The sequence below is a fragment of the Phascolarctos cinereus genome, unplaced genomic scaffold (assembly GCF_003287225.1).
Source record: "Phascolarctos cinereus isolate Bilbo 61053 unplaced genomic scaffold, phaCin_HiC Scaffold_1;HRSCAF=81, whole genome shotgun sequence".
Lineage (NCBI taxonomy): Eukaryota > Metazoa > Chordata > Mammalia > Diprotodontia > Phascolarctidae > Phascolarctos > Phascolarctos cinereus.
In genome coordinates this window covers 124,405,602-124,431,086 of record NW_027555514.1, presented here as the reverse complement: position 1 = coordinate 124,431,086, position 25,485 = coordinate 124,405,602, and the positions used below count along the sequence as shown (strand labels likewise).

Below are 25,485 nucleotides of genomic sequence, written 5' to 3'. Positions count from 1 at the left end.
TCTTTATAGTTGAACAGGCCCTAATTACATGGGATCTACATTATTAGGAAAGCAGAGAATGGAAAAAGCAACACCCCAAATTGTAGTCTTGTGTTAGTTTTGAAAACCCCTAGGTAAAAATATATACTCAATTAGTTGAACTTCTGAAGTTGATGGGTTCAAAAGAACCTTTTTTTCTTTTCTTTTTTCTTTTTTCTTTTTTTTTTTTTTTTTAGCAAAAGAGAACTTCATTAAACACAAGTGAAGACAAAGGATGGGGGTGGGTAGGAATAAGAGACCACAAAATGGTAATTTAAGACATTCAAAGGAACTTTCTTAAAGCAATCAGGGGATCTGGAGGCAAAGGCCATTGGTCAGTGAATATGATAAGTAAATATTCTCGTGAAAGTCAGTTCTACATAGAGGCAAAAATGTAGGTGACTGAATAGGCATATGAATATGATGCAGGAGAATAAAACGACCACTGACTAGCTGTGGGTAATTTTGACTGATGTGTCATTTTTCATTCTGAAATTGCATGTATCCTGTTTAGTTACATTTTCAACTTGCTCTACTTCGAAAAAATTCATGTCTTTCCTTCAACTTTTAGTCCTTTTCCGTAGGGTAGATATTTATCCAGTGAAAACAAAGTAGAAATTTTAAATAAAACTGTCTTATGACATCTACCAGTGTTGAGTAGTCAGTCAATATAGTTCAGAGCTAACCTTGATCTCTGTGGGTCAGAATCTTAGAACTCGCTGTTCTTTAGCTGTAGGCAATGCCTATACACAATCTTAACAAAAGGTCTTGAGCTACTCTAAAGTCATTGGAAGCATTTAGGGGTGGTATATCTTACTGCCAACAACTGCCTTTACTATTTCCTGAAAATATTTAATAATCCTCATTAAGGAACTGAACATGATTTTCCCGGACCCCCACCTACTTGCTTAGTTTATGACTTCATTTATAAGACCTTCATTAGTGAATAAATTCTTCTCTTGAGGTTGGCTTATTTCCTTTTTATTTTCCTTTGTATGTGCCTGGGAGTGGTATATACAGAGGGTGACATTGAACTTCCATGATTCTGTATGGGAATCATATGAGAGGCTCAAGTCTGGCAATACTGTAATTGAGATGTAGACAGTAGCAAGGTGCTACTGTGGTCAAGCCAAAGTAAGCAATGCCTTTGGGAAACATTTCCTTCATGAACCATTTAACTATGCTATATTCTCATGCATAAGATATATTAGACCAAAACAAAGTATACTTTTATAGACATTTGTAATATAGATGTAGTGGCTAAAAGGCCAATTCCAGAAAATATCAACATTACTAAAGCAATGTTAACTTTAACTATAAAGACCTAATTTTCTTTCTTTAATAATAACAAAAATTAGAGTTTATATAACATTTTAATGTTTTGCAAGATCTTTACATGTATTATCTCATTTGATCCTCACAACAACCCTGTGAGGTAGACACTATTTTTTTATTAATGTATTTTGAGGTATCAACAATCATTTCCATAAACTTTTGAGTTTTACATTTTTCTCCCCCTCCCTCCCTACCTCCCTTTCCAAGATGGCACACAATCTGATATAGGCTATACATATACATCCTATTAAACATATTTTCACATTAGTCATGTTGTAAGAAAGAATTAGAACCAATAGGAGGAACCACGAGAAAGAGGAAACAAAACAAAACAGAATTTAATAAAAGAGCAAATAGTTTGCTTTGATCTGCATTCAAACTTTACAGTTCTTTCTTTAGAGGTAGATAACATATTCCATCATGAGACTTTTGGAGATGTCTTATATCCTTGCATTGTTGAGAAGGACTAAGTCTATCAAAGTTAGTATCATACAACGTGGCTGTTACTGTGTACAATATTCTCCTGGTTCTGCTCACTTCACTTAACATCAGTCCATACAAGTATTTCCAGGTTTTGTTGAAGTTTGCCTGCTCATCATTTCTTATAGCACAATAGTATTCCTTTACATCATATACTACAACTTGTTCAGCCATTCCCCAGTTGATGGGCATCCTCTCAATTTCCAATTCTTGGCCACCACAAAAAGAGCTGCTATAATTATTTTTGTACATGTGGGTCCTTCTCACATTTTTATGATCTTTTCGGAGACAGCCCGAGAAGTGCTATTGCTGGGTCAACAGGTATGCATATTTTTATACCCCTTTGGGCATAGTTCCAAACTGCTCTCCAAAATGGTTGGATCATTTCACAACTCCACCAACAATGCATTAGTGTTCCAATTTTCCCAACATTTATTATTTTCCTATTTTGTCATGTTAGCCAATCTGATAGGTGTGATGTGGTACCTCAGAGTTGTTTTGATTTGCATTTCTCTAATCAATAGTCATTTAGAGCATTTTTCATATGACTATAGATGACTTTAATTTCTTTATCTGAAAACTGCCTATTCATATCCTTTGACCATTTATCAATTGGGGAATGATTTGTATTATTATAAATTTGACTTATTTCTCTATGTATTTTAGAAATGAGGCCCTTATCAGAGACACTGGTTGCAAAAATTCTTCCCCAGTTTTCTACTTCCCTTCTAATCTTAGTTGGATTGGCTTTGTTTGTACAAAAACTTTCCAATTTAATGTAATGAAAATTATCCATTTTGCATTTCATAATGCTCTCTATCTCCTTTTTGGTTGTACATTCTTCTGTCCTCCATAAGTATGACAGGTAAACTATTCCTTGTTCTCCCACGTTTCTTATAGTATCAGCCTTTATATCTAAATTATGAACCCCTTTTGACTTTATTTTGATATATGGTGTGAGATTTTGATCTATCCTGGTTTCTGTCATACTTTTTTTCCACTTTTCCCAGCATTTTTTCTCAATAGTGAGTTCTTATCCCAGAACTGGGGTCTTTGGGTTCATCAAACAGTAGATTACTATAGTCATTGACTAGTGTGTCTTGCATACCTAACCTATTCCACTAATCCACTACTCTATTTCTTAGCTACCAACAGTTTTGATGATTGCTGCTTTATAATACAATTTAAGATCTGGTGGCTAGCCACCTTCCCTGCATTTTTTTCATTAGTTCCTTGATATTCTGAAACTTTTGTTATTCCAAATGAATCTTGTTATTAATTTTCTAGCTCTATAAAATAATTTTTTCATAGTTTGATTGTTATGGGACTGAATAAGGAAATTAGCTTAGGTAGATTTGTCATTTTTATTATATTAGCTTGGCCTACCCATGAGCAACTGATGTTTTTCCAATTATTTAGATCTGACTTTATTTGTGTGAAAAGTGTTTTGTAATTGTGTTCATATAGTTCCTGGGTTTGTTTCAGTAGGTAGACTCCTAAATATTTTATAATGTCTACAGTAAGTTTAAATGGAATTTCTCTTTCTATCTCTTGCTGTTGGGCTTTGTTGGTAATATATAGAAATGCTGATGATTTATGTGGGTTTATTTTATAGCCTGCAACTTTGCTAAAGTTGTTTATTATTTCAAGTAGTTTTTTACTTGATTCTCTAGGATTCTCTAAGTATATCATCATATCATCTGCAAAGAGTGATAGCTTTGTTTCTTCTTTGCCTATTCTAATACCTTCAATTTCTTTTTCTTCTCTTATTGCTAAAGCTAACATTACAATATTGAACAACAGTGGTGATAATGGACATCCTTGTTTCACCCCTGATCTTATTGGAACTGCTTCTAGCTTATCCCCATTACATATGATACTTGCTGAAGGTTTTAGGTAGATGCTATTATCATTTTAAGGAAGACTTTATTCCTATGCTCTCTAGTGTTTTTAATAGGAATGGGTGTTGTATTTTGTCAAAAGCTTTTTCTGCATCTATTGAGACGATCATGTGGTTTGTTAGTTTTGTTGTTGATATGATCAATTATGCTGATAGTTTTCCTAATATTGAACTAGCCCTGCATTCCTGGTATAGTGTATTATTCTTGTGATAAGTCGCTGCAATCTATTTGCTAATATTTTATTTAGAATTTTTGCATCTATATTCATTAGGGAAATTGGTCTATAATTTTCTTTCTCTGTTTTGACTCTTCCTGGTTTAGGTATCAGCACCATATTTGTATCATAAAAATAATTTGGTAAGACTCCTTCTTTGCCTGTTTTCTCAAATAGTCTTTATAGTATTGGAATTAATTGTTCCTTAAATGTTTGATACAATTCGCTTGTAAATCCATCTGGCCTTGGAGATTTTTTTCCTAGGGAGTTCATTGATGGCTTGTTCAATTTCTTTTTCTGAGATGAGGTTGTTTAAGTATTTTACTTCCATTTCTGTTAATCTGGGCAACTTATATTTTTGTAAATATTCATTCATTTCAGTAAAGATTGTCAAATTTACATGTACAAAAATATTTATAGCAGCTCTTTTTGAGGTGGCAAAGAACTGGAAATTGAGGGGATGCCCATCAATTGGGGAATGGCTGAGCAAGTTGTGGTATATGAATGTGATGGAATACTATTGTGCTATAAGAAATGATGAACAGGCTGACTTCAGAAAAACCTGGAAAGACTTATAAAAAGATTGTCAAATTTATTGGCATAAAGTTGGGCAAAATAGTTTCTAATTATTGTTTTAATTTCCTTTTCATTGGTGATGGATTTACCCTTTTCATTTTTGATACTGGTAATTTGGTTTTCTTCTTTCTTTTTTTTAATTAAATTAACCAAAGGTTTATCTATTTTATTGTTTTTTTTTCATAAAACCAGTTCTTAGTTTTATTTATCAGTTCAATAATTTTCTTTATTTCAATCTTATTCATCTCTTCTTTGGTTTTCAGCATTTCTAATTTGGTATTTAATTGAGGATTTTTAATTTGTTCTTTTTTTAGTTTTTTTTTTTGTTGTATGCCCAGTTCATTGATCTCCTCTTTCTCTATTTTATTCATGTAAGAATTTTGAGATGTAAAAATTCCCCTAACAACTGCTTTCACTGCATCCCATAAGTTTTAGTATGTTGTCTCATTGTTGTCATTCTCTTGAATGAAGTTGTTGATTGTTTCTGTGATTTCTTGTTTGACCCATTCATTCTTTAGGATTAGATTATTTGGTTTCCAAATAGTTTTAGTCTCTTTCCATGACCCTTTATTACAACATCGCATCATGGCCTGAAAAGGATGCATTCAATATTTCTGCCTTTCTGTATTGGATTGTGAGGTTTTTGTGCTCATGGTCACTTTTTGTGTAAGTGCCATGTACCACCAAGAAAAAAAGTATATTCCTTTCTGTCCCCATTCAATTTTCTCCAGAGGTCAATCATATTTAACTTTTCTAAGATTCTATTGATCTACTTAATTTCTTTCTTGGTTATTTTGTGGTTAGATTTATCTAGTTCTGAGAGGGGGAGGTTGAGTTGCCCCAGGTCAGTTGTTATACCAATGAGGTATTTTATGTTTTCATCTATTTTTTCATTCTTTTGTTTCTATTTGACTGATTCTCACTCTCTCATAGCATCATTAGCTTCCACTTGCCCAATTCTAATTTTTAACAAATTATTTTCTTCGATTAGATTTTTACCTCCTTTTCCATTCAACCCATTTTACTTTTTAAGGAGTTTTTCTCCTCAGTGAATTTTTGTGCCTTCTTTTCTCTTTGGCCAATTTTGCCTTTTAAGGAGTTGTTTTCTTCAGTTTACTTTTTTCCAGTTAGCCAATTGTATTTTTTAAGGACTTGTTTTCTACAGTTAATTTTTATCCTTCCTTTGCCAAGCTCTTGACTCTTTCTTGCATACCTCTCATTTCTTTTCCCAATTTTTCTTCTACCTCTCTTATTTGACTTTTAAAATCCTTCTTGTGCTCTTCCAAGAAGGCTTTTCCATCTTCAGACCAGTTCATATTCCCTTTTGAGGTTTCGGATGTGAGTTTGTTAGCAATGTTATCCTCTTCAGAATTTCTGCCTTGATCATCACTGTCCCCACAATAAGAATCTATGGTCATTGTATGTTTCTTTTTGCTCATTTTGCTTATTTCCTGGCCTTTAAAAAAATTTGAGCTCTCCTACTGGGGATCAGGGGGCACTGACCCCAGTTTCTTGTGCTGGGAACCTGAGGCCTGGTTACTGGCTGTGTGTGTTGGGGCCTCAGATACTTGCAGTTGGAGGCTATAGGGTTCTGGAAGCTTACCTGGTGTTGGGCTGGAATCAGCAACACTGGAGCTCTAGGGGGAGGGGTGGGGAGTCTGGCCCCTAGAGGATGCCTGCTCACCCAGGCCTTTTGCTCTTTTCTTTGACTCCTCACAGATGGATGTTTCTCTGCTGCAGGATGTTTCTCCACCTGGAGCTTTCCCTCTTAGAGATGTGCTTCCCAGAGTTTTGCTGAGACACAGGGAGACTTGGCTGCCAGAGAACACCTTGGCACATAGTGGTTTTCTGAGCCGGTTTCCCTACTTGTACTGAGGCACTTGGGGTCTTGGTGTTGGTGCTTGACTGCTTCACCACCCTGGGGTTCAGGATCTCCCCCTGGTATGCTGAGATGAGGCTTTCCACTAGCTTGCTGGGACATCTCTCGTTCTGTACTGCTCCCCTTCCCCTGTAGAAAACAAGTCCTTAAAAAATACAATTGGCTAACTGGAAAAAAGTAAACTGAAGAAAACAACTCCTTAAAAGGCAAAATTGGCCAAAGAGAAAAGAAGGCACAAAAATTCACTGAGGAGAAAAACTCCTTAAAAAGTAAAATGGGTTGAATGGAAAGGCAAGAGGGGCCTTTCCTGTTAATCTCTCAGGCTTCCTGGGGTATGGGACTGTTGCACCCTGTCTTTCTGCTGGTTCAGCTGTTCCAGGGTTTTTCTTGGGATGATATTTTCTGGGCTTTCAGAGGTTAACAAGAGAGGGTGAGAGTAACTTCCTTCTTACTCTGCCATTTTGGCTCCCAGAAGCAGAACTCTGATAAACACTATTATTATCCCCATTTTATAGAAGAGGAAACTTAGGCAGACACTGGTTAAGTGATTTGCTATGTAGGAAGTGCCTGAGGTAGGAGTTGAACTCAGATCTTTCTGATTCCTTGTCCAGAAATCTTCTATAATTTTTATTGCCAAATTAACTCACTTAAATACAAATAAGCATTAGTAGTCCTAGAAGACTGAAGGTGATATCTCTCTAACCCTAGTTAATGAACAAATCTATTTTATTCTTCATAATATGTATTAGCTCAAAAGTAACTGACTAGAGGTAGAATGGGGTAAATTATCTCACACAAAGCAGTTAAGAAAAAAGCTTTTACAGTGGATGGGAAGTGGGGGAAGGTAAGAGGGAATTGGATTTAATTGGCTTAAGGAAGGAATAACATACACATTCAATTGGGTATGGAAATCTATCTTACCCTATAGGAAAATAGGGGGAAGGGGATAAGAGAGCAGAGGGATGATAGAAGGGAGATAGCAGGAGGGGGTAATCAGAAGCAAACACTTCTGAGGAGGGACAGGGTCAAAAAAGAGAATAGAATAAATGGGGGGTGGGATAAGATGAAGGGAAATATAGTTAGTTTTTCACAACATGACTACTGTGGAAGTGTTTTGCATGACTACACATATATAAACTGTGTCCAGTTGCTTGCCTTCTCAATGAGGGTGGGTGGGGAGGGAGGAAGGGAGAGCATTTGGAACCCAAAGTTTTAAAAACAAATGCTAAAAATTGTTTTTACATGCAACTGGGAAATAAGATACACAGGCAATGGGGTATAGAAATCTATCCTGCCCTACAGTAGAATAGAAAGGAAAGGGGATAAGAAAAGGGAGGGTGATAGAAGGGAGGGCAGATTAGAGGAATGGGTATTCAGAATGCATGCCGTTTTGGGGTGAGGGGAGGGGTGAGATGGGGAGAAAATTTGGAACTCAAAATCTTGGAAGTGAATGTTGAAGTGAATGTTGAATGTTGAAAACTAAAATAAATACATTAAGTATATAATCTTTAAAAAATGAAAATAAAATACCTTTAAAAAGTAACTGACTACTAATATTAGCTAATTAATGTTGAAATGAGCTGGCATTTTCCTTAAAACATGACTCAGCTACAGCTGGGCCTTCTCACTTGGTTCTACTTGGCTTATGAAGCACCTTATCTCCATACTCCTTATTTCCAAAGTGTAGGCCCTTGGAATATAACTTATTGCCAGTTTTTATCTTCCTTCTTCTTCATGACTATTTATACTTCTAGCGAGGGAAAGAACCTGAAAACCTATTTAAAATGACACCAATCTTTTTGCTCCATCTTTCCTAAGGACCTGGTGTTTGGATTCTATTGTTTGTGTTTTTCATATATTACTGGTGTACAGATACTTAGTTTTGTTCACATTTTATTTGAATTAATTCTGCCACTACTAGTTTGGACCCTACACATTACAGGTGACTGATTTTTACCATGGTCTTGGTTAGCTGACATTTAAAAAGTCCTAAGGATTAAAAAAAGATATACTTAGATGAACAAACATAGCATTTTATCACAAACAAAACCAAAGCATGATGGCAATATAGCTTAGGATAAAAATAGAATGTTGTGGTATATAGTTAAAATTGAAGAAGAAATTTAAGTAAGCTAACCCTGTCTTAATGTAATATGCTAATACCTGACTTTATATGATCTGGGAAAATTTCTGAACCATATTCAGTAGGGATTGAATACTGAACACTCAAAAAATTTTCAGAAAATTATTGCACAGTTCCTATTAGAGCACTTAATAGTTATTATAAAGTGAGTGATGGTCATATTAGTTTCTGACTTACTTGCAAAGTTTTTATTAAATGATAAATTTTTTAATATCAATAAACTTATTAACTTTTTCCCAAAGCTTGTGGGCCTACTCTATTATTATTTTTGTAGAATGTACATATTGATATTTGTTATAGAGGTTGTGTTTCAAAATTATTATTAATGATACTTATTAATTTATGCCAAATGATTCATCTTTGGTCTTGCTTAAATAGTAAAGCTTTTTTTTTTGCTGAAAAATTCATGGAGAAAAACATCAAAGGGAAATTAAGCTGCCATAAAGTAATAAAACCATCTTTTATGCTGTTTTCTTATTACAATGAAATCACAGGCCAGGAAAATTGTAGCAGTAGTCTAGACACAGTTTTTATTACCTAGCAAAATGAGTAGAGCTCAGGGGCCTTATGTTGTAATGGTCAAAACACAAGAAAGGCTATGGGAGAAATTGTTTCAATTGGAATTATTTCTCTTTGATGCTTTAATTGAACACAGAAGAGGGAGAGTATTTTCTGCCAGGCATATAGAATAATTTCAGTGTTGTTTGATCAATTCTGTGTACAGTGAAAACCCTTTCAAATGCACCTATCCATAATGTGGCTATTGCTATGGTTCTTTCTTGTCAAACCATGGCCCCATATGTTTGGTATTATATAAATGCATCTCTCACTATGATACAGAAAGCCCATAATTTGTTCATTAACTTTTCTTCTCAAATCAATGATAAAATGTTTTTTGCTAACAATTCTAACAGTCAAATGGATATGAGATCCCTTCAGTATGACTATTCTGTTGATACAGATCAGAATCCATCCATGCCTACCCAACCTCTTTAACTCTCATTCATGTCCTTCCATTAGTTTTCCAAAGAAGGAGGAGGGAAGAGTTCACCCATGTACTGGAGGCCTTTGCCATGAAAGTACCAAGGGAACATGTCCTTTGATTGTCCCCTGCATTTGCCATATGACCATCCATCTTCTTTTTTGTTCTGATGTTAGAGTAGTAGTGAGGAGGAGGAGGAGGAGGAGGAGTAGAAGAAGAAGAAGAAGAAGAAGAAGAAGAAGAAGAAGAGGAAGAAGAAGAAAAAGAAGAGAAAGAAGAAGAAGAAGAGCAACAACAACAACAAGCTGTAGGATGTACAGTAGATATACTCTGGTAAAACCATTTCAACAGATGGGCTAAACCAAGTTGAGGGTAAATTACAGGCCTCAAACCCATCTGTGAGTTAGGGGTGGTCTACACCAAGTATGAAGACTTCCTTCCAGCAGAATAGATGGATATTAATATTTTTTTTTCAACAGGCCACAAAGGAGGCAGAAGCAGGTACTGTGGAGTTCTTGGAGCTTGGCAGATGCCAAAGATGCCAAAGTCATCTACTGCATCCAGAGCCATCATCAGTCATCTTGACTTTTGTCTTGCCATTAGGCTCTGAAGACTGAGAGAGAGTGAGGCTGACAATTTTGTGTAACTCTGTCTCACTTAAATCAAATTTACCCACAAGTCAAAAATGTCTTTGACATGTTTTAAGAGATTATTTATAAATCTTTGTAATGCATTAAAAACCTCTCTAAAATGTAATGTAGAGAGATGTAATGCATCTCTCTAAAAATATTAATAACCAGTATTCCTATGGGTACTTAAAGTTTGCAAATAATTTTCCTAAAATAAAGCCGTGCTATATTTACTTTGGTAGCTTAGTGCACATTTAAGGAAAAAACATTTCACAAGGATTTTAGAAGGGAAAAAAACGTACTGCTATAATCAAATCCACATGGATAATGCCATCAGAGTTGGAGAAAATAATTTTTGCTTGGAGGGCAGAGCCAAGATGGCAGAGAAAAGGTAGGGACTCACCTGAGCTCCCCCAAATTCCCCTCCAAACAACTTTAAATAATGTCTCAAAATAAATTATGGAGTGGAAGAATCCACAAAAGGACAGGTTGAAACAATTTTCTAGCCCAAGACATTTTAGAAGGTTGGAATGAAAGGTCTGTTGCTCCAGGTGGAGTACAGTGCAGCACAGGCAACACCCTGGCAAGCCAGCAGAAGGCCTGGGGAGCAACTGAATTGGTGGCAGCAGCTTCCAGAGCTCTCAGTCCACAGACAGTATGGATTAAACAACTGGTCAGAAGGAGATTACAGGGTTCCTTTTGTTGGCACCATGCAGGACTGTGTTGCATCACCCATATGTGAATCCAGGTCCAGGTTGCAATACCAAATCACAGTCCCAGGGTGAAGAGAAGCTTCAGCACCCAGAGCTTTCAGTCACAAAAAGCAGGGCTCCTGGTCACAGTTCCAGGGTGGAAAAGAGTGCTGGTGGTCACTCACAGACCAGAGCACAGGGCAGGAGAGTAGTAAACACACCTCTTCTTAGATCATGCCACCTTGGAAGAACTGAAAACTTATAGAACCCCCTCAGAAAACAGCTGTACAAAAAACCTGAAGTTTGGGACAGTGTCCCTTCCACCCTGGAAGCAGAACCCCACTTTAGTATAGAGTTAAAAGTCAAGAAATAGGTTGGGGAAATAACCAAACAACAAAGAAGAACATGACTATAGAAAGCTACTGTGATGACAGGAAAGATCAAAACAGAAACTCAGAAGACAACAATGTCAAAATGGCTACACACAAAGCCTCAAAAAAAAATGTAAGTTGGTCTCTGTCCCCCCCCCCAAAAAAAAAAGAATTCCTGGAAGAGCTCAAAAAAAAAGATTTAAAAAATCAAATAAGGAGGTAGAGAAAAAATTGGGAAAAGAAATGAGAGTTATGCAAGAAAATAATGAAAAAAGAGTCAACAGCTAACATACTGAAGAAAAGAAGACCTTAAAAAATAGAACAGACCAAATGGTAAAAGAGGCACAAAAATCCACTGAAGAGAAAAACATCTTAAAAAGCAGAATTGGCCAAATGGAAAAAGATATACAAAAAGTCACTGAAGAGAAGAACTCCTTAAAAAGCAAAATTGGCCAAATAGAAAAGATGGTCCAAAAGCTTACTGAGGAAAATAATTCTTTACAAATTGGAATTGGGCAAATGGAAGCTAATGAATCCATGAGACATCAAGATACAATAAAACAAAATTAAAAAGAATGAAAAATAGAAGAAAATGTAAAATACCTTATTGGAAAAATAACTGAACTGGAAAATAGATCCAGGAGAGATAATTTAAGAATATTGGAAAACCTGAAAGGCATGATGAAAGAAGACCTTAGACATCATCTCAAGAAATTATCAAGGAAAACTGTCCTTATATGCTAGAACCAGTAGGAAAATAGAAATTGAAATAATCTAATAATCACTTCCTAAAAGGGATCTCAAAATGAAAACTTCCTGGAGTATGAGGCCAAATTCCAGAGCTCCTAACTCAAGGGAAAAAATATCGCAAGCAACCAGAAGAAACAATTCACATATTGTGAAGTGATTGTCAGGATAACACAAGATTTAGTAGCTTCTACATTAAAAGATCAGAGGGCTTGGAATACGATTTTCCTGAGGGCAAAGGGGCTAGAATTACAACCAAGAATCAACTATCCAGCAAAACTGATTATAATCCTGATGAAAAGACCAGAGCTTAATAGAAAATTTGACTTTAAAATGCAAGACTCAAGAGAAGCATAAAAGGGTAAATAGGAAAGAAAACTCATGAGGTATTCAATAAGGTCAAACTGTTTATATTCCTATAGGGGATGATGGTACTTGTAATTCCTAAGAACTTTCTCATTATTAGGGTAGTTAGATAAAGTATTTATAGACAGAGGGCATGGGTGCGAGATGAATATGGTGAGATGATATTTAAAAAAACAAAATTAAGGGATGAGAAAGAGGAATGAACTGGTAGAAGGGAAAAGGGAGAGGTAAAATGTGATAAATTATCTCACTTAAAAGATGTGAAAGAGATTTTACAGTGGAGGGGAAGAGTTGGGGGAGAGGACTTGAATTTTACTCTAATTGGAATTGGCTCAAAAAGGGAATAACATACACAGTTTGGTGTAGAGATCTATCTTACCCTACAGGAAAGTAGGAGGGAATGGGCACAAGAGAAGGGCAGGGGGCAAATAGAAGGGAAGGTGGATTGGGAGAGGTGGTAGTCAGAAACAAAACATTTTTGAGGATGGACAGTGTGAAAGGAGAGAGAGAGAGAGAGAGAGAGAAGAGAGAGAGAGAGAGAGAGAGAGAGAGAGAGAGAGAGAATAAGATAAACAGGGGAGAAATAAAATGCAGGGAAACACAGTAATCATAGCTGAAAAAATTTCATAGCAAGTTTCTCTGATAAAGGCCTCATTTCTCAAATCTATAGAGAACTGAGTCAAATTGATAAAAATAAAAGCCATTCCCCAGTTCATAAATGTAAGAGGATATGAACAGACAGTTTTCAAAGCTATTTATGGTCATTTGAAAAAATGTTCTAAATCACAATTGATTAGAGAAATGTAAATTAAAAGAACTCTAAGGTACCACCCCACACCTATCAGATTGGCTAATATGACAGAAAAGGAAAATGATAGATGTTGGAGGGAATGTGGGAAAGTTGAGATACTAATGCACTGTTGGTAAAGTTGGAACTATACCCAAAGGGCTATAAAACCACACATACCCTTTGACCTGGCAATACCACTATTTATAAAATGGTGATAGAGAACTGGCCTCTGATCATGCACTCAGTGCAGCATCTGAGGCTGAGATGCAACAAAGTATGGATTGATTCTCTCTTGCTTGTCCTAATTTTGGCCTAATAATTAGCACCAAAAAAACCAAAAAACAAAAAAAACAGAGCTTCTCCACCAGCCAGCACCACACCATCCATACATGGAACCATTGGTTATAGCAAATGGAGAAATTTTGAATACTATGGATAAATTTACTTACCTTGGCAGCATACTTTTCAGGATGTACACATTGATGATAAGTGGTATAGAGAGCTATCTTACCCCACAGGAAAGTAAGAGGGAATGGGCATAAGAGAAGGATGGGGGCAGATAGAAGGGAAGGTGGATTGGGAGAAGCGGTAGTCAGAAACAAAACACTTTTGAGGACAGACAGGGTGAAAGGAGAGAGAGAGAGAGTAAGATAAACAAGCATTGCTGAAGCTAGCCCAGTGTTTGGGAGCCTCCAAAGGAAAGAATGGTAGAGAAGAGGCATTAGGCTGCCCACCAAACTGAAGGTTTACAGAGCCATTGTGCTGACCACATTATTCTATGCTTGTGAAACCTGGACAGTATACCAGCATTATGCTAGGAAATGGAATCATTTCCACTGGATTATCTTAGGAAGATTCTGAAGATCACCTGGAAGGATAAGATACCAGACACTGAGGTTCTTTCTTGAGCTGAACTGCCAAGCATTCAAACTCTACTGCACAGAGTGTGACTTCAATGGGCTCACCATATTGTCCAAATGCAAAACATATGCTTGTCAAAAAGACTATTTTATAGATAACTCACACAGGGCAAGTGCTCAGATGGTGGTCAGAAGAAGCAATACAAGGACACTCTCAAGGTCTCTCTTAAGAACTTTGCAATTGATTGTGAAACATGGGAGACACTGGCACATCCAGCATGGTGTGCCCATATCAAAGAAGGCACTGCGCTCTATGAGAAAAGCAGAGTTGCAATAGCTCAAAAAAAAATGTGTGATGTGCAAATTTAGAGATATCTCCACTCCAAATGTTCATATGGACTATTCGTGCCCAACCTATGGTAGAGTTTTCTGAGTTCTTATTGTTCTGATCATCCACAGTCTGACACGTTGTATCCTGACCCCAACATAGTGATGTCGCTTTTGGTCTTCTTTGAGATTAAAGGACAACCAACAAACTACTACTATCCCAAATGGATGGAAAAAAAAAGGAAAAGGACTTATATGGACAAAAATATTCATAGCAGCTCTTTTAGTGGTGGCAAAGAATTGGGAATTGAGGTAATGCCCATCAATTGGGGAATGACTGAACAAATTGTGGTATATGGTTATAATGGAATGCTATTGTACTATAAGAAATGATGAGCAGGATGCTCTCAGAAAAAACTGGAAAGACTTACATGAACTTATACAAAGTGAAATGAGCAGAACCAAGAGAACATTTTACATAGTGACGACAATATTGTATCAACTGTGAATGACTTAGCTATTCTCAGCAATACAATGATATAAGACAATTCCAAAGAACTTAGGATGCAAAGTATTATCCATCTCCAGAGGAAGAATGAATCATGCTTTTTAAATAAATACTTTTTTTCTTGTTTGTTTTTCTGCTTGTGTTTTCTTTCCCAACATGAATTAACATGGAAATGTTTTGCATGAGTATAACTTATATCAAATTGCTTGCATTCTCAATGAGGAGGGTTGGGAGGAAGGAAGCAAGAGAATTTGGAACTCAAAATTTTAAAAAATGAATGTTAAAAATTGTTTTCACTTGTAATTGGAAAAAATATTAAACATAAAAAAGAATGTTTACTTGCTTGATTAGAAGATACTGATGTTTTCAATTGTTCTATTCCATATGCCTATAGGGACTGAATCTTTGGCTAGTATTAAATTTCAGAAAAAAGAGCAGGCATGATAGAGTGGGAAAATGGAATAGACTTAATACTAGAATATCTGGATTCAAACACTAGCTCTTTCAATTCCTTATCCTATGAACTGGGACTTTTTGGGTCTCAGCTTCCACATCAATTGAATGAGGATAAATGAGATGTACTATATATCTTCTAGCTTTGCTGCTAGGAAAGCTCTGTAAAGTGTAAAACAGTATATAATATCATTAGAAAGTAATGGAGAACTAGTAATGAATTACATTGAAGGACTGACGTCCAAGAGTGGGCCTTAAATTATCTTCAGGCTACATATCTATAACTTGATCCTATAGGTTAATTATTGGCTGTGCTTGATTTTGTGCTGTGTATATTTGGCATCCAAAAGTAGATTTATTTATGAGCAAAAGAAACTTTCTGAATCCTTTAATGAACTTTATAGAAACTTAGCATTGGTATAGAACCTTTATAGAACAGCAGAGGTTTAGCTAAAGTGAACAGGGTTTAAATTGCCTTGCTAAAACTCCAGAGAGTGGTTGAAAAAAGAATATAGTGTGTTTAAAGGCATTTATCTAGTAGAGATACTCAGTTTTGTTTTAAGTTGGACTCAGGTCTTTCAACACATGCACTTACTGTTTTGGGAACAGACTGTCAAATACCAGAGGTATAAAAAGAATATGGGACAAATAAAATAATAGCTAGCAGTTTAGTAGGAATGAATAATGAAATTCCATCAGTATTCATTCAAAAGAAATCATATTTTCCATGTTTTCTAGATTGTGACCCCAGCCACAACAGACAGGACAAAAATTGATTAGAAAGACACAGTAGTTAAGGAAAGGCTAATACTGTGAAATAAGTCCAGAATTTACACACCACTTTCTCTGCCAAAGGTAGGATTTGAACCCAGGTCTTCTTAACTCCCTTCTAGTTGTAACTAAGATGCTAGCATAATAGGGTAGCAATGAAAGAAAGGCTGTTTTAAGTTTCCTCTCAGTTTTACAATTAAATAATAGGAAGTCTAGAATCTATAGTGCTATTTTAAAGAGTGTTTAAAGAAACATTTTCTGGTGTTCCAAACATGATCTTAGCAATTTATCTGTATTGGAAGTATAATAATAGTCATGCAATCTAATTGAACTTTTCACAGTGCCTGGCATAGAGTAGGTACTTAATAAATGCTTGTGATTGATTGATCAATTGATGAGAGGAAAGTAAGTAAAATTATTCTTTGGACATATATTCTCAGTTTGCTTCCTTAAATCCATTAAGACATTGATTTGGTGAAACAGTTCATCTAAGTTCATTCACTGTTAAATAAATATTTATGAAATTCATTCCAAGGCCAATGTACCTCACTGCTACACATTCAGCTTTCCATTTATAGTCTGTCTTGATGACAAGCTGTAATCTAGTCAACACCTCATTGCTTGGTTAGCTTTAGTAGCTATTACCTGTTATTCATCACTGCATTTTATAATCTTAATAGTTTAAGCTTTAATTAGGAGGCAATAAATATATGGCTGATATAAATTCCTGGAACCAATTTAAAGTGGTCTGGCATTGCTTATGTATCTGTACAACAAATTGGCGTCAAATAATTAATCAGATAAAATAAATAATAATAATAGCTGACATTTATACAGAACTTTTAGTTTTTCAAAGAATTTTACGTATATTATCTCATTCGATTCTAATAATGACCCTATGAGGTAGGTGCTATTATTCTCCCCATTTTATAGATGAAGAAACTGAGGTGCAATGGGATTAAATGACTTGTCCAGACACAGGTCTTCTGACTCCAAATCTAGCTTACTCTATACAGTAGACATCTTAAATTCAATATGTCCAAAGCCGAACTCAAAATCAACTTCTCACTATCTCTCCCTCTGTTGTCAAGCCACGTCTATATCTCCTTTGCAACATCTCTCGTATGTGCATATACCCTTTTCTCTCCTTTGACACTGCCATCACTCCAGCACAAGTCTTCATTTGCTTAGACCTGGATTATTTCAAATGCCTGCTTATGGGTCTCCCTGTCTCAAGTGTCTCCCCACTCCAATCCATCCTCCATTCAGCCACCAAAATTCTTTTCCTAAAGCATAGGTCTGATCCTGTCAGGCACACCTACCTCCCATACCTACTCCACCACACTCACACCCCTGCCTAATCAATAAACTCCAGGGACTTCCTTTTACCTTCCAGAAGCAAATACAAAATACTGTATTTGGCATTCAAAGCCCTTCATACCCTAACCCCCTCCTACCCTTCCAGTCTTCTTATACCTTTATTCCCACCACATATTCTTAAATTCAGTGACACAGGGCTGGCTATTTCACCAGTAAGTTACTCTATCTCTCAGCTCTGGGCATTTTCTTTGACTGTCCCCCATGCCTACAATGCTTTTCATCTTCCTCTCTGCCTACTGACCTGCCTCACTTTCTTTAAGACCCAACTAAAATCTTGTCTTTTACTGGAAGCCTTGCCTAGCTCCTCTTAATTCTAATGCCTTCCCTCTGTTATGTCCTCTCTATCCTGTATATACTTTGCATATATTTTGTATATATTTCTTTGCATGCTGTCTCCCCCATTAGATTGTAAGCTCCTCGAGGGAAGGTATTGTCTTTTGCTTCTTTTTGTATCCCTAAGTGCTTAGGCAGTGTGTGTTCAATAAATGTTGATTGATTGATTTTTCATTAGGTGCATTGCAACACAGTTGATAAGATCCCTGGACATGGAGTCAGAAAGACCTGGGTTAAAATTTTGCTTTTGGAACTTACTGTGTGATTCAGAGCAATTTCCTTAAGCTTTTCTATTGAGTCATAGATGGAGAAAGTTCTCACACTATGATGGCATACATTCATGGATTTGATAAAAAAAAAAAACTTGAACCACTTTGATTAGCTAAATTGAACAAGTTTAACATTGATATGACTATGTGCTTACTTAGAATTTCCCTCTCCCTCCTACTAAAACTTTTTTTTTAATTACACTAGCTAATTAGTAAGCAATTAGCCCATTTCTGTCTTTGCTCTAAAAATAAAAGGAATACATGGGCATTTCAATTCTTTGTCTCTTGTGATTTCTAAGCAAGGAAGCTAACTTAATATACCTCCTCATCTGTAATCTTCCCCAAACAGTATAATTTGAAGGATTCTTTTATTTTGGCACATTTGAATATAGCAATTCTTCATTAAAAAGGAACCTTAGAAAATAGGCTACCCTTTGTGAGTTGGATCACACCGTGCTAAATAATGAGATATGGGAATACTGTGAACAGCTTGATTCCTCCTGACTATTACTTAAGAGTCTGAAGTGTTTTAAGCGAGACTGTGTCGCCATTAATGAGAACTGTACAAGAGGGAAAATCACTTCAGGGCTTTGTTCTGTTTTGAGAGTTCAATAAAGCTGTTGGGTTAAAAAAAATAATAATAACTTCATGTTTCAGCATTACCAGGACCAATCAGCATTGCAGAATACTGGTATAGGAAACAAATTATTGTGAGTCAGAGAATGTTAGAGCTGATTGGAACTTTAGAGACCATTTTTTCCAGTCCTGTAACAGCCCTAGGAATGAGAAATGAGAAATGATTTGGCCTATGTTATATAGAATGTAAACTCCTTGAGGGAAGAAGCAATTTTTGTTTTTGATTTGTAATTTCATTCATATCCCCAAAGTCACTGGCACTTAGTAAGTGTCTGAGGTCAGATCTGATTGATCAATTATTATAAATATTTAATTGCTTATTTTACTGTATTGTAAAATCAAGGTTCCTCCCCTCCCCATCCTCATCGTGTGTTATATATTGTTATGGGCAGCTAGATGGTACAGTGGTTAGAGTGCTAAGTTTGGAGCCAGAAAGACTCATCTTCCTGAGTTCAAGTCTGGCCTCAGACACTTAATAGCTGTGTAATCCAGGGCAAGTCACTTAACCCTGTTTGCCTCAGTTTCCTTACGTGTAAGATGAGCTGGAGAAGGAAATGTTAAACCACTCCAGTATCTTTGCCCAGAAAACCCCACGTGGAGTCATGGAGAGTCAAACACAACTGAAAACAACTGAACAACAACACGTAAGCTTACCTGGAATAAAATTCCTTGAGGGCAAGGACTGTTTCACTTTTGTCTTGGTATCCCCAACACATAGCATAGTACCTGGTGCGTTATCAGCTCTAAATGGCTGTTTGTTGATTAAGTGCTTCAGATGGAGTTGCAAATATGAATACATATTTCAGTGTTGTTCTGTATAGGGTGACATGGCTTCTTTTCACTCAGGGGTGGGGGTGTGGAGGGAGCAGCTCCTAAGGGAAACAGTAGGATAATTGTCTTTTGCTTCTTTGAATCTTTTCAGAGTTGAATCTTCCTGTTGTCCCTTCTGTATGTCTGAATGAGCACACACAGGTAAAACTGAGCACTTCAAACCATCCTTCAATGACAGAGAAGTCTCATGGGACACACCCTGTACCTTTAAGGCCCTTCTGGAACTGGCCTCATCAGCTGTAAGTTCATCACCCTGGATTTTGGGGCCCAATCCCTAAGGAGTGGAAATACATAAGGAGGAAAACACATAGTGGAAACCTCTCAACAGAGGGAATACATAAGGAGGAAAATGCATAGTGGATTTGGAGAGTTGACATGCTTGGTGTGAATTTATTTCATTCCTTAAACTTTTCAATTATTGAGTACTTGTAAGAAGATGCCATCTTTGGTTTTCTTTTGAAGTTCACCTATCATAGGGTAAGCTTTGAGGTCAACAGGGCTTCTGATCAGTAAGATACCTTTAAGGAGCTGAATTTTAAAATTTCAAACTACATTTGAAAACCATATTTTAAAAAACCCTCGATTATATAGTCAAATGACATGTGCAGTTACTTTTGTTTAAGCCAAGCAGTGACATATAAGATAGATACCATGGTAATAGTGATAATGCCAACTGATAAGGATATCAAACTTTATAGTTTTCAAAGCTTGTCATAGAAAAACAGTCCTTTAAATATTACAAGAAAAAATGGCAACTTACAGTTCTCTCTAGAGTTAAAAAAAAGACTCAAATTCTTGCCTAAGACTTAGAAACCTTTACCCCCTCTTTTTTTTTTATCATCATTAAGCACCATTCCAGCACTAACTTGTATTCCCTAAGCAGCTATGTACTTATCGGACGAGAACAGTACTCTATTCTAGACTTTAAAATGTTCATTTTAAAATAAGGGCAGTGGACAATTGCATTTTTAAAAAATAAACAGTATCAGTACAGAAAAAGTAGTTTATTGGATTTGGGCATCTTTTGAGAACCTATACTGTGAGGACTGTATAATTCTTTTTTCTCAAATGCTTGTATGCTCTCAAACTTGAATGTTATTTTCTTTTGATAAGGAAAATTAAATTTTCTTAATATTGTATGCATTGAACCAACTTAATTGCCTTGGGATGTTGGATGTTTCTACTGATAGATTTAGCTAGACGGTAGCCAGAAAATTTCTTGGTGACCTGAAGGAGCCAGAGAGAGACAGAGGGCCAGAGACAAAGGAAGAAAATCTATGTGAGACAATATGCATACATATACATAATACATATATATGTAAATAAGGAAAGGATAATAATTATTTGCCTAGAAGACATACCAAATGACTCGGAAATATGTCTCACCTGTTATGCGATATGAAAATCAAACCCTGGTTTTAGGTTTGAGTGGATAATTGAACTTTTAAAAGTGTTTCATTTATTTATTTTTAACATTCATTTAAAAAATTTTGAGTTCCACATTCTCTCCCTCCCTCAAGCCCCTTTCCCACTGATTGAGAAGGTAAATAATATACCATTCTTCATGTTAAGTTATGTAAAACATATTTCCATATTAGATATGTTGCAAAAAAAAAGCAAGAAAAATAAAGGAAGTGAAAAACAATATGCTTTACTCTGTACTCAGAGTTCATCAATTCTCTCTCTGGAGGTGGATAACATTTTTCTTCTTGAGTCCTTTGGAGTTGTCATGGGTATTGATTAGAATAGGTACGTGTTTCACAGTAGATCAGCATCATGATATTGCTGTTACTGCATATGATGTCCTGGTTCTGCTCACTTCACTCTGTATTACTTCATGTAAGTCTTCCCAGGTTTTTCTGAAACTATCCTGCTTCTCATTTCTTATAACACAATAGCATTCCATCACAGTCACATACCACAGTTTGTTCAGCCATTGCCCAATTGATGGGCATCCCCTCAATTTCCAGTTCTTTGCCACCACAAAAAGAATATAGCCACCCTTTCAAATTCCTTGCCTTGTCAAGGAGAGGACAAGGGAGAAAGGGAGGGAGAGAATTTAGAACTAAAAAAAAATTTTAAATGAATATTTAAACTTTTTATTTACATGTAATTGAGAAAAAATTAAATTAAAAATTGGTGTGTATATAGGTCCTTCTTCTATTTCTTTTATCTCTTTGGAATACAGACCTGATAGTTGTATTGCTGGGTCAAATTGTATGCAAAGTTATATATGCCTCTGTGTACAGTATGTATAATTGAAATGTAAAGATATTCTTCAAACCTTATTTTAGCTCACACACCTAATTTTTATCAAATTTATCATCTGTAGCAAAACTGAGGATAGTTTGTCTCCTCTATCTGTCACTGTATACCCTCTGGTGGTGGTGCTAACAAGTACAAACGTTGCTAAAAATTAGACTCCAGTTGAAAGGTAGAAGGGGGTTAAGAGCCCAAATCAATTTACAAATTGCTAATCAGCCTCTACATAATCAGGAATTTATTATTTTTGCTTTTCAGGAATCAAACACCAGCCTCTGTGACACATAAGCAGCCTTTTAAAGCCAAAGATTTGTCTGTGATCATTAAAGCATATGTGTTGGTGACATCTTTAACACCTCTGCGGGCCTTCATTCATTCAACTGGTACCATTTGGAATCCACCCAAGAAAAAACGTTTCACTGTCAAGGTAACACTTCTTTTGAAGCTGTTATTTTATGCAAAGTGAACTGAACAAAAGTGAAGCTATATGAATGACCTTTCTCTGACCTTTATGATTATCAATTCCCATTGAACAGAAAATCAACCTTTTTATTTCTGCAGGCAGAGAATTTCATTTAAGAGAACCAGGCACCATTTCAGAAATAACCTGGAAAGTGTCATTCACTAGAGACTACAAGGACTATATTTATTTTTTCCCTAAACTCATCATTTTGGTTCCAGTTTTTGACTTGTCACAGAAACTACCTCTCAGCCATAGTGCTGATATCTCTTAAAAGAGAGGTCATTAATATAGCAAAATAAAAGTAGAATTATCTTTCCTTATCAATTCTCCTAGCCTGCATACTAGGAAACACAGTGACTGTATTATTATAAATTATGAGTTTAAAACATGCATGGAACATTAAAGACATTGTAGTGTCTTGCCCTGCAAGGACATTGGAATTACACATATAAACTTTAAAATTAGTACCCCATATGCTTCCTGAAGAAGTGATGTGTTCCTGAAGAAAACAAAGATGGAGAAAGCTGCTAGACAAGAAGAAGTATACAAAGAGAAGGTTCTTAAAACACAATTTTGAGAATATTGTGGAATCTGTGTTTAAGATGTATTAAATAATGCCAAAGGTATAGGAAAATCTCTGACACTATTGCTTTAAAAGGTAACCAAAAAACATCAATAACTATGATTACTTTTCCATCCACAAAAAAATTTGTTAAGATGATAATCTACACTCTATCGATGACATTCTTGAGTGGAGTATCAGAAGGAGATAAGCAGGCTTCCATAGGTTATATTCCACAGCAGACCACATCTTTACTGCAGCACAATTGACTGAAAAGCATAGAAAATACAAAATCTTATTATGTGTACTTTTTGCTGACTATAAAAAGGCATTGGATTTTGTAGAGTAAAATCCCACCTATGGGTTTTTCTTCAACAAGGTATTTCCCATGAAGATGTCAAACTTTTTGTGATTCCTTGAAAGATGTTTAGTCATTCCCCAATTGATAGGAATTCTCTTAGTTTCAAGTTCTTTACTGTCACAAAAAGAACTGCTCTAATTGTTTTATACACATGGCTTTATTTCCTCTCTCTGATATCTTTGGAGTATAGGTCTTATAGTGATATTGCTGGGTCAAAGATATGTAGCAATATAAGTAACTTTGTTCCCTGAAGCTTTGATTGTTAATATTAAACCACTAATAAAACTGGAAGATGAACCCTCACCAAAGACACTCTCTACTGTTATGGAAAAGGTCTAGTGTAAAGTCCAAGTTAAAGTAAGATTTCCAATATTTTGTGAGAACCCTCTCTGGCAATGCTGCTTCTTTTTTTTTTTTTATTATATTGCATTTATTGCTTAAAGCCCTAGAATATTACGTAGCTGCCTATGTGAGATTCACGGTCATAAAAGAGAGTTTGGATTAACAAAGCCAATTGGATGATGACTACTTGTCTTAATTATAATATGCAGCTAGATGGATAATTTATAATCTTGTATAAACAGATGAGAAAGAATTATCTGTCTATCTATATATCTAAATACGTAGATCTTTTTGAGATATAGATAGATCTAAAGAAATAGATTTGTCTATGGATATAGATATGCATATCTATAGATATAGAGAAATAAATAAATATACATCAATAGACAAAAGTATTTTGTTGTTGTTTAGTCATCTTTTTAGTTGTGCCCAACCTTTCATGATTCATTTTGGGGTTTTCTTGGCAGAGATAATGGAGTAGTTTCCATTTCCTTCTCCAGCTCATTTTACAGATCAAGAACGAAGGCAAATAGGGGTTAAGTGACTTCCCCAGGGTCACACAACTGGAAATTGTCTGAGTCTGGATTTGGGCTCAGGTCTTCTTGACTCCAAACCTGGTGCTATATTCACTGTGCCACCCAGTTGCCCTAGATATAGGTATAGATATTGATATATAGATAGACGCAGAAATAGATATAGACATATAGATACAGACATAGAGAGACATCATGAACTGGTGCCGTAATTAAACAAGAGAAAGTAGACAGGATTGTTTTGGGGCAATTGTATCATTTTTAAAAAATATTTTGATTTATCAACAATCATTTCCATATGCTTTTGAGTTTAAAATATTTCTCTCCCTTCCTCCCCACCACCCTCCCCAAGACAACGTACAGTCTGATATAGGCTATACACATACATTGTTATTAAACATATTTTCACATTAGTGATGTTGTAAGTAAGAAATAGAACCAACAGGAAGAACCACCAGAAAGAGGAAACAAAACTCAACAGAAGAGAAAAAAAATAGGGAATATTATGCTTCAATCTGCATTCAAATTCCATAGTTCCTTCTTTGCATGTGGATAGCATTTTCCATCATGAGGTCTTTGGAGATATCTTAGATCCTTGTATTGCTGGGAAGGGTTAAATTTATCAATGTTAGTCATTGCACAGTGTAGTTGTTATTGTATACACTGTTTTCTCGGTTCTGCTCACTTCGCTCAGCATCAGACCATACAAGTCTTTCCAGGTTTTTCTGAAGACAGCCTGTTCATCTTTTCTTATAGCACGATAATATCCCGTTACATTCACATACCACAGCTTGCTCAGACATTCCCCAATTGATGGGGCAATTGTATTATTTTTTAGTGACCTAATTTTTCTGTAACATAATGTATGAGTCTTAGTCATAGAATACTACAATTACCAAGGAACTAAAGTTGAAAGAGCAATAGAAGTGCATGGTGAGCATGATCAGACTACAATATGTTATGAATTGGGCATTATGCAGAAAGTGTTATAAATATGACCTCAAAAAAATGTATGACTGAAACAAAAGACAAGTCCACAATAAAAATGAAGGAAGGCTACTGCACTGCTGGAATATTTACTTCATTTATACTGAAAAAGTCAGTATAATGTAAAGATGTCCCTCAGAAGTTTTGATGGATGTCTTCTGCTGAATCTGTTGGTGGACATGAGTGATAGCTATACAAGATGGGTATTTGTTGAACAGGTTGCAGTTTGCATAGAAGGGAAATCCACATTGATGAAATCACAGATCCATTTGAAGTATTGAGTGCCCTGCCCCAGATGAATGCTTCATAAATGTTCAGTTGACTTGACTTGATTTCCTAAATTGTTAACATAATTTGTCATGATTTAGAAGAGGATGGAAATGTTTTCAAGGAGGAAATAAATAACCACTAAATAATTATTCAGACTCAGAATAAGCCAGATGACCCCAACTGAAAAAAAGTCTAGTAGATACATGTTTAATAG

General features: G+C 35.8%; 1 protein-coding gene across 1 annotated transcript in view; it reads left to right on the top strand.

The window, feature by feature from the left end:
• Nucleotides 1-25,485, top strand: part of CPED1 (cadherin like and PC-esterase domain containing 1) — a 421,919-nt gene that overhangs the window by 127,618 nt on the left and 268,816 nt on the right. Inside the window, 2 exon segments of the mRNA XM_020966339.2 lie at nucleotides 19,583-19,730; nucleotides 22,012-22,180. Of these exon segments, the coding sequence (XP_020821998.1) occupies nucleotides 19,583-19,730; nucleotides 22,012-22,180 (317 nt within the window).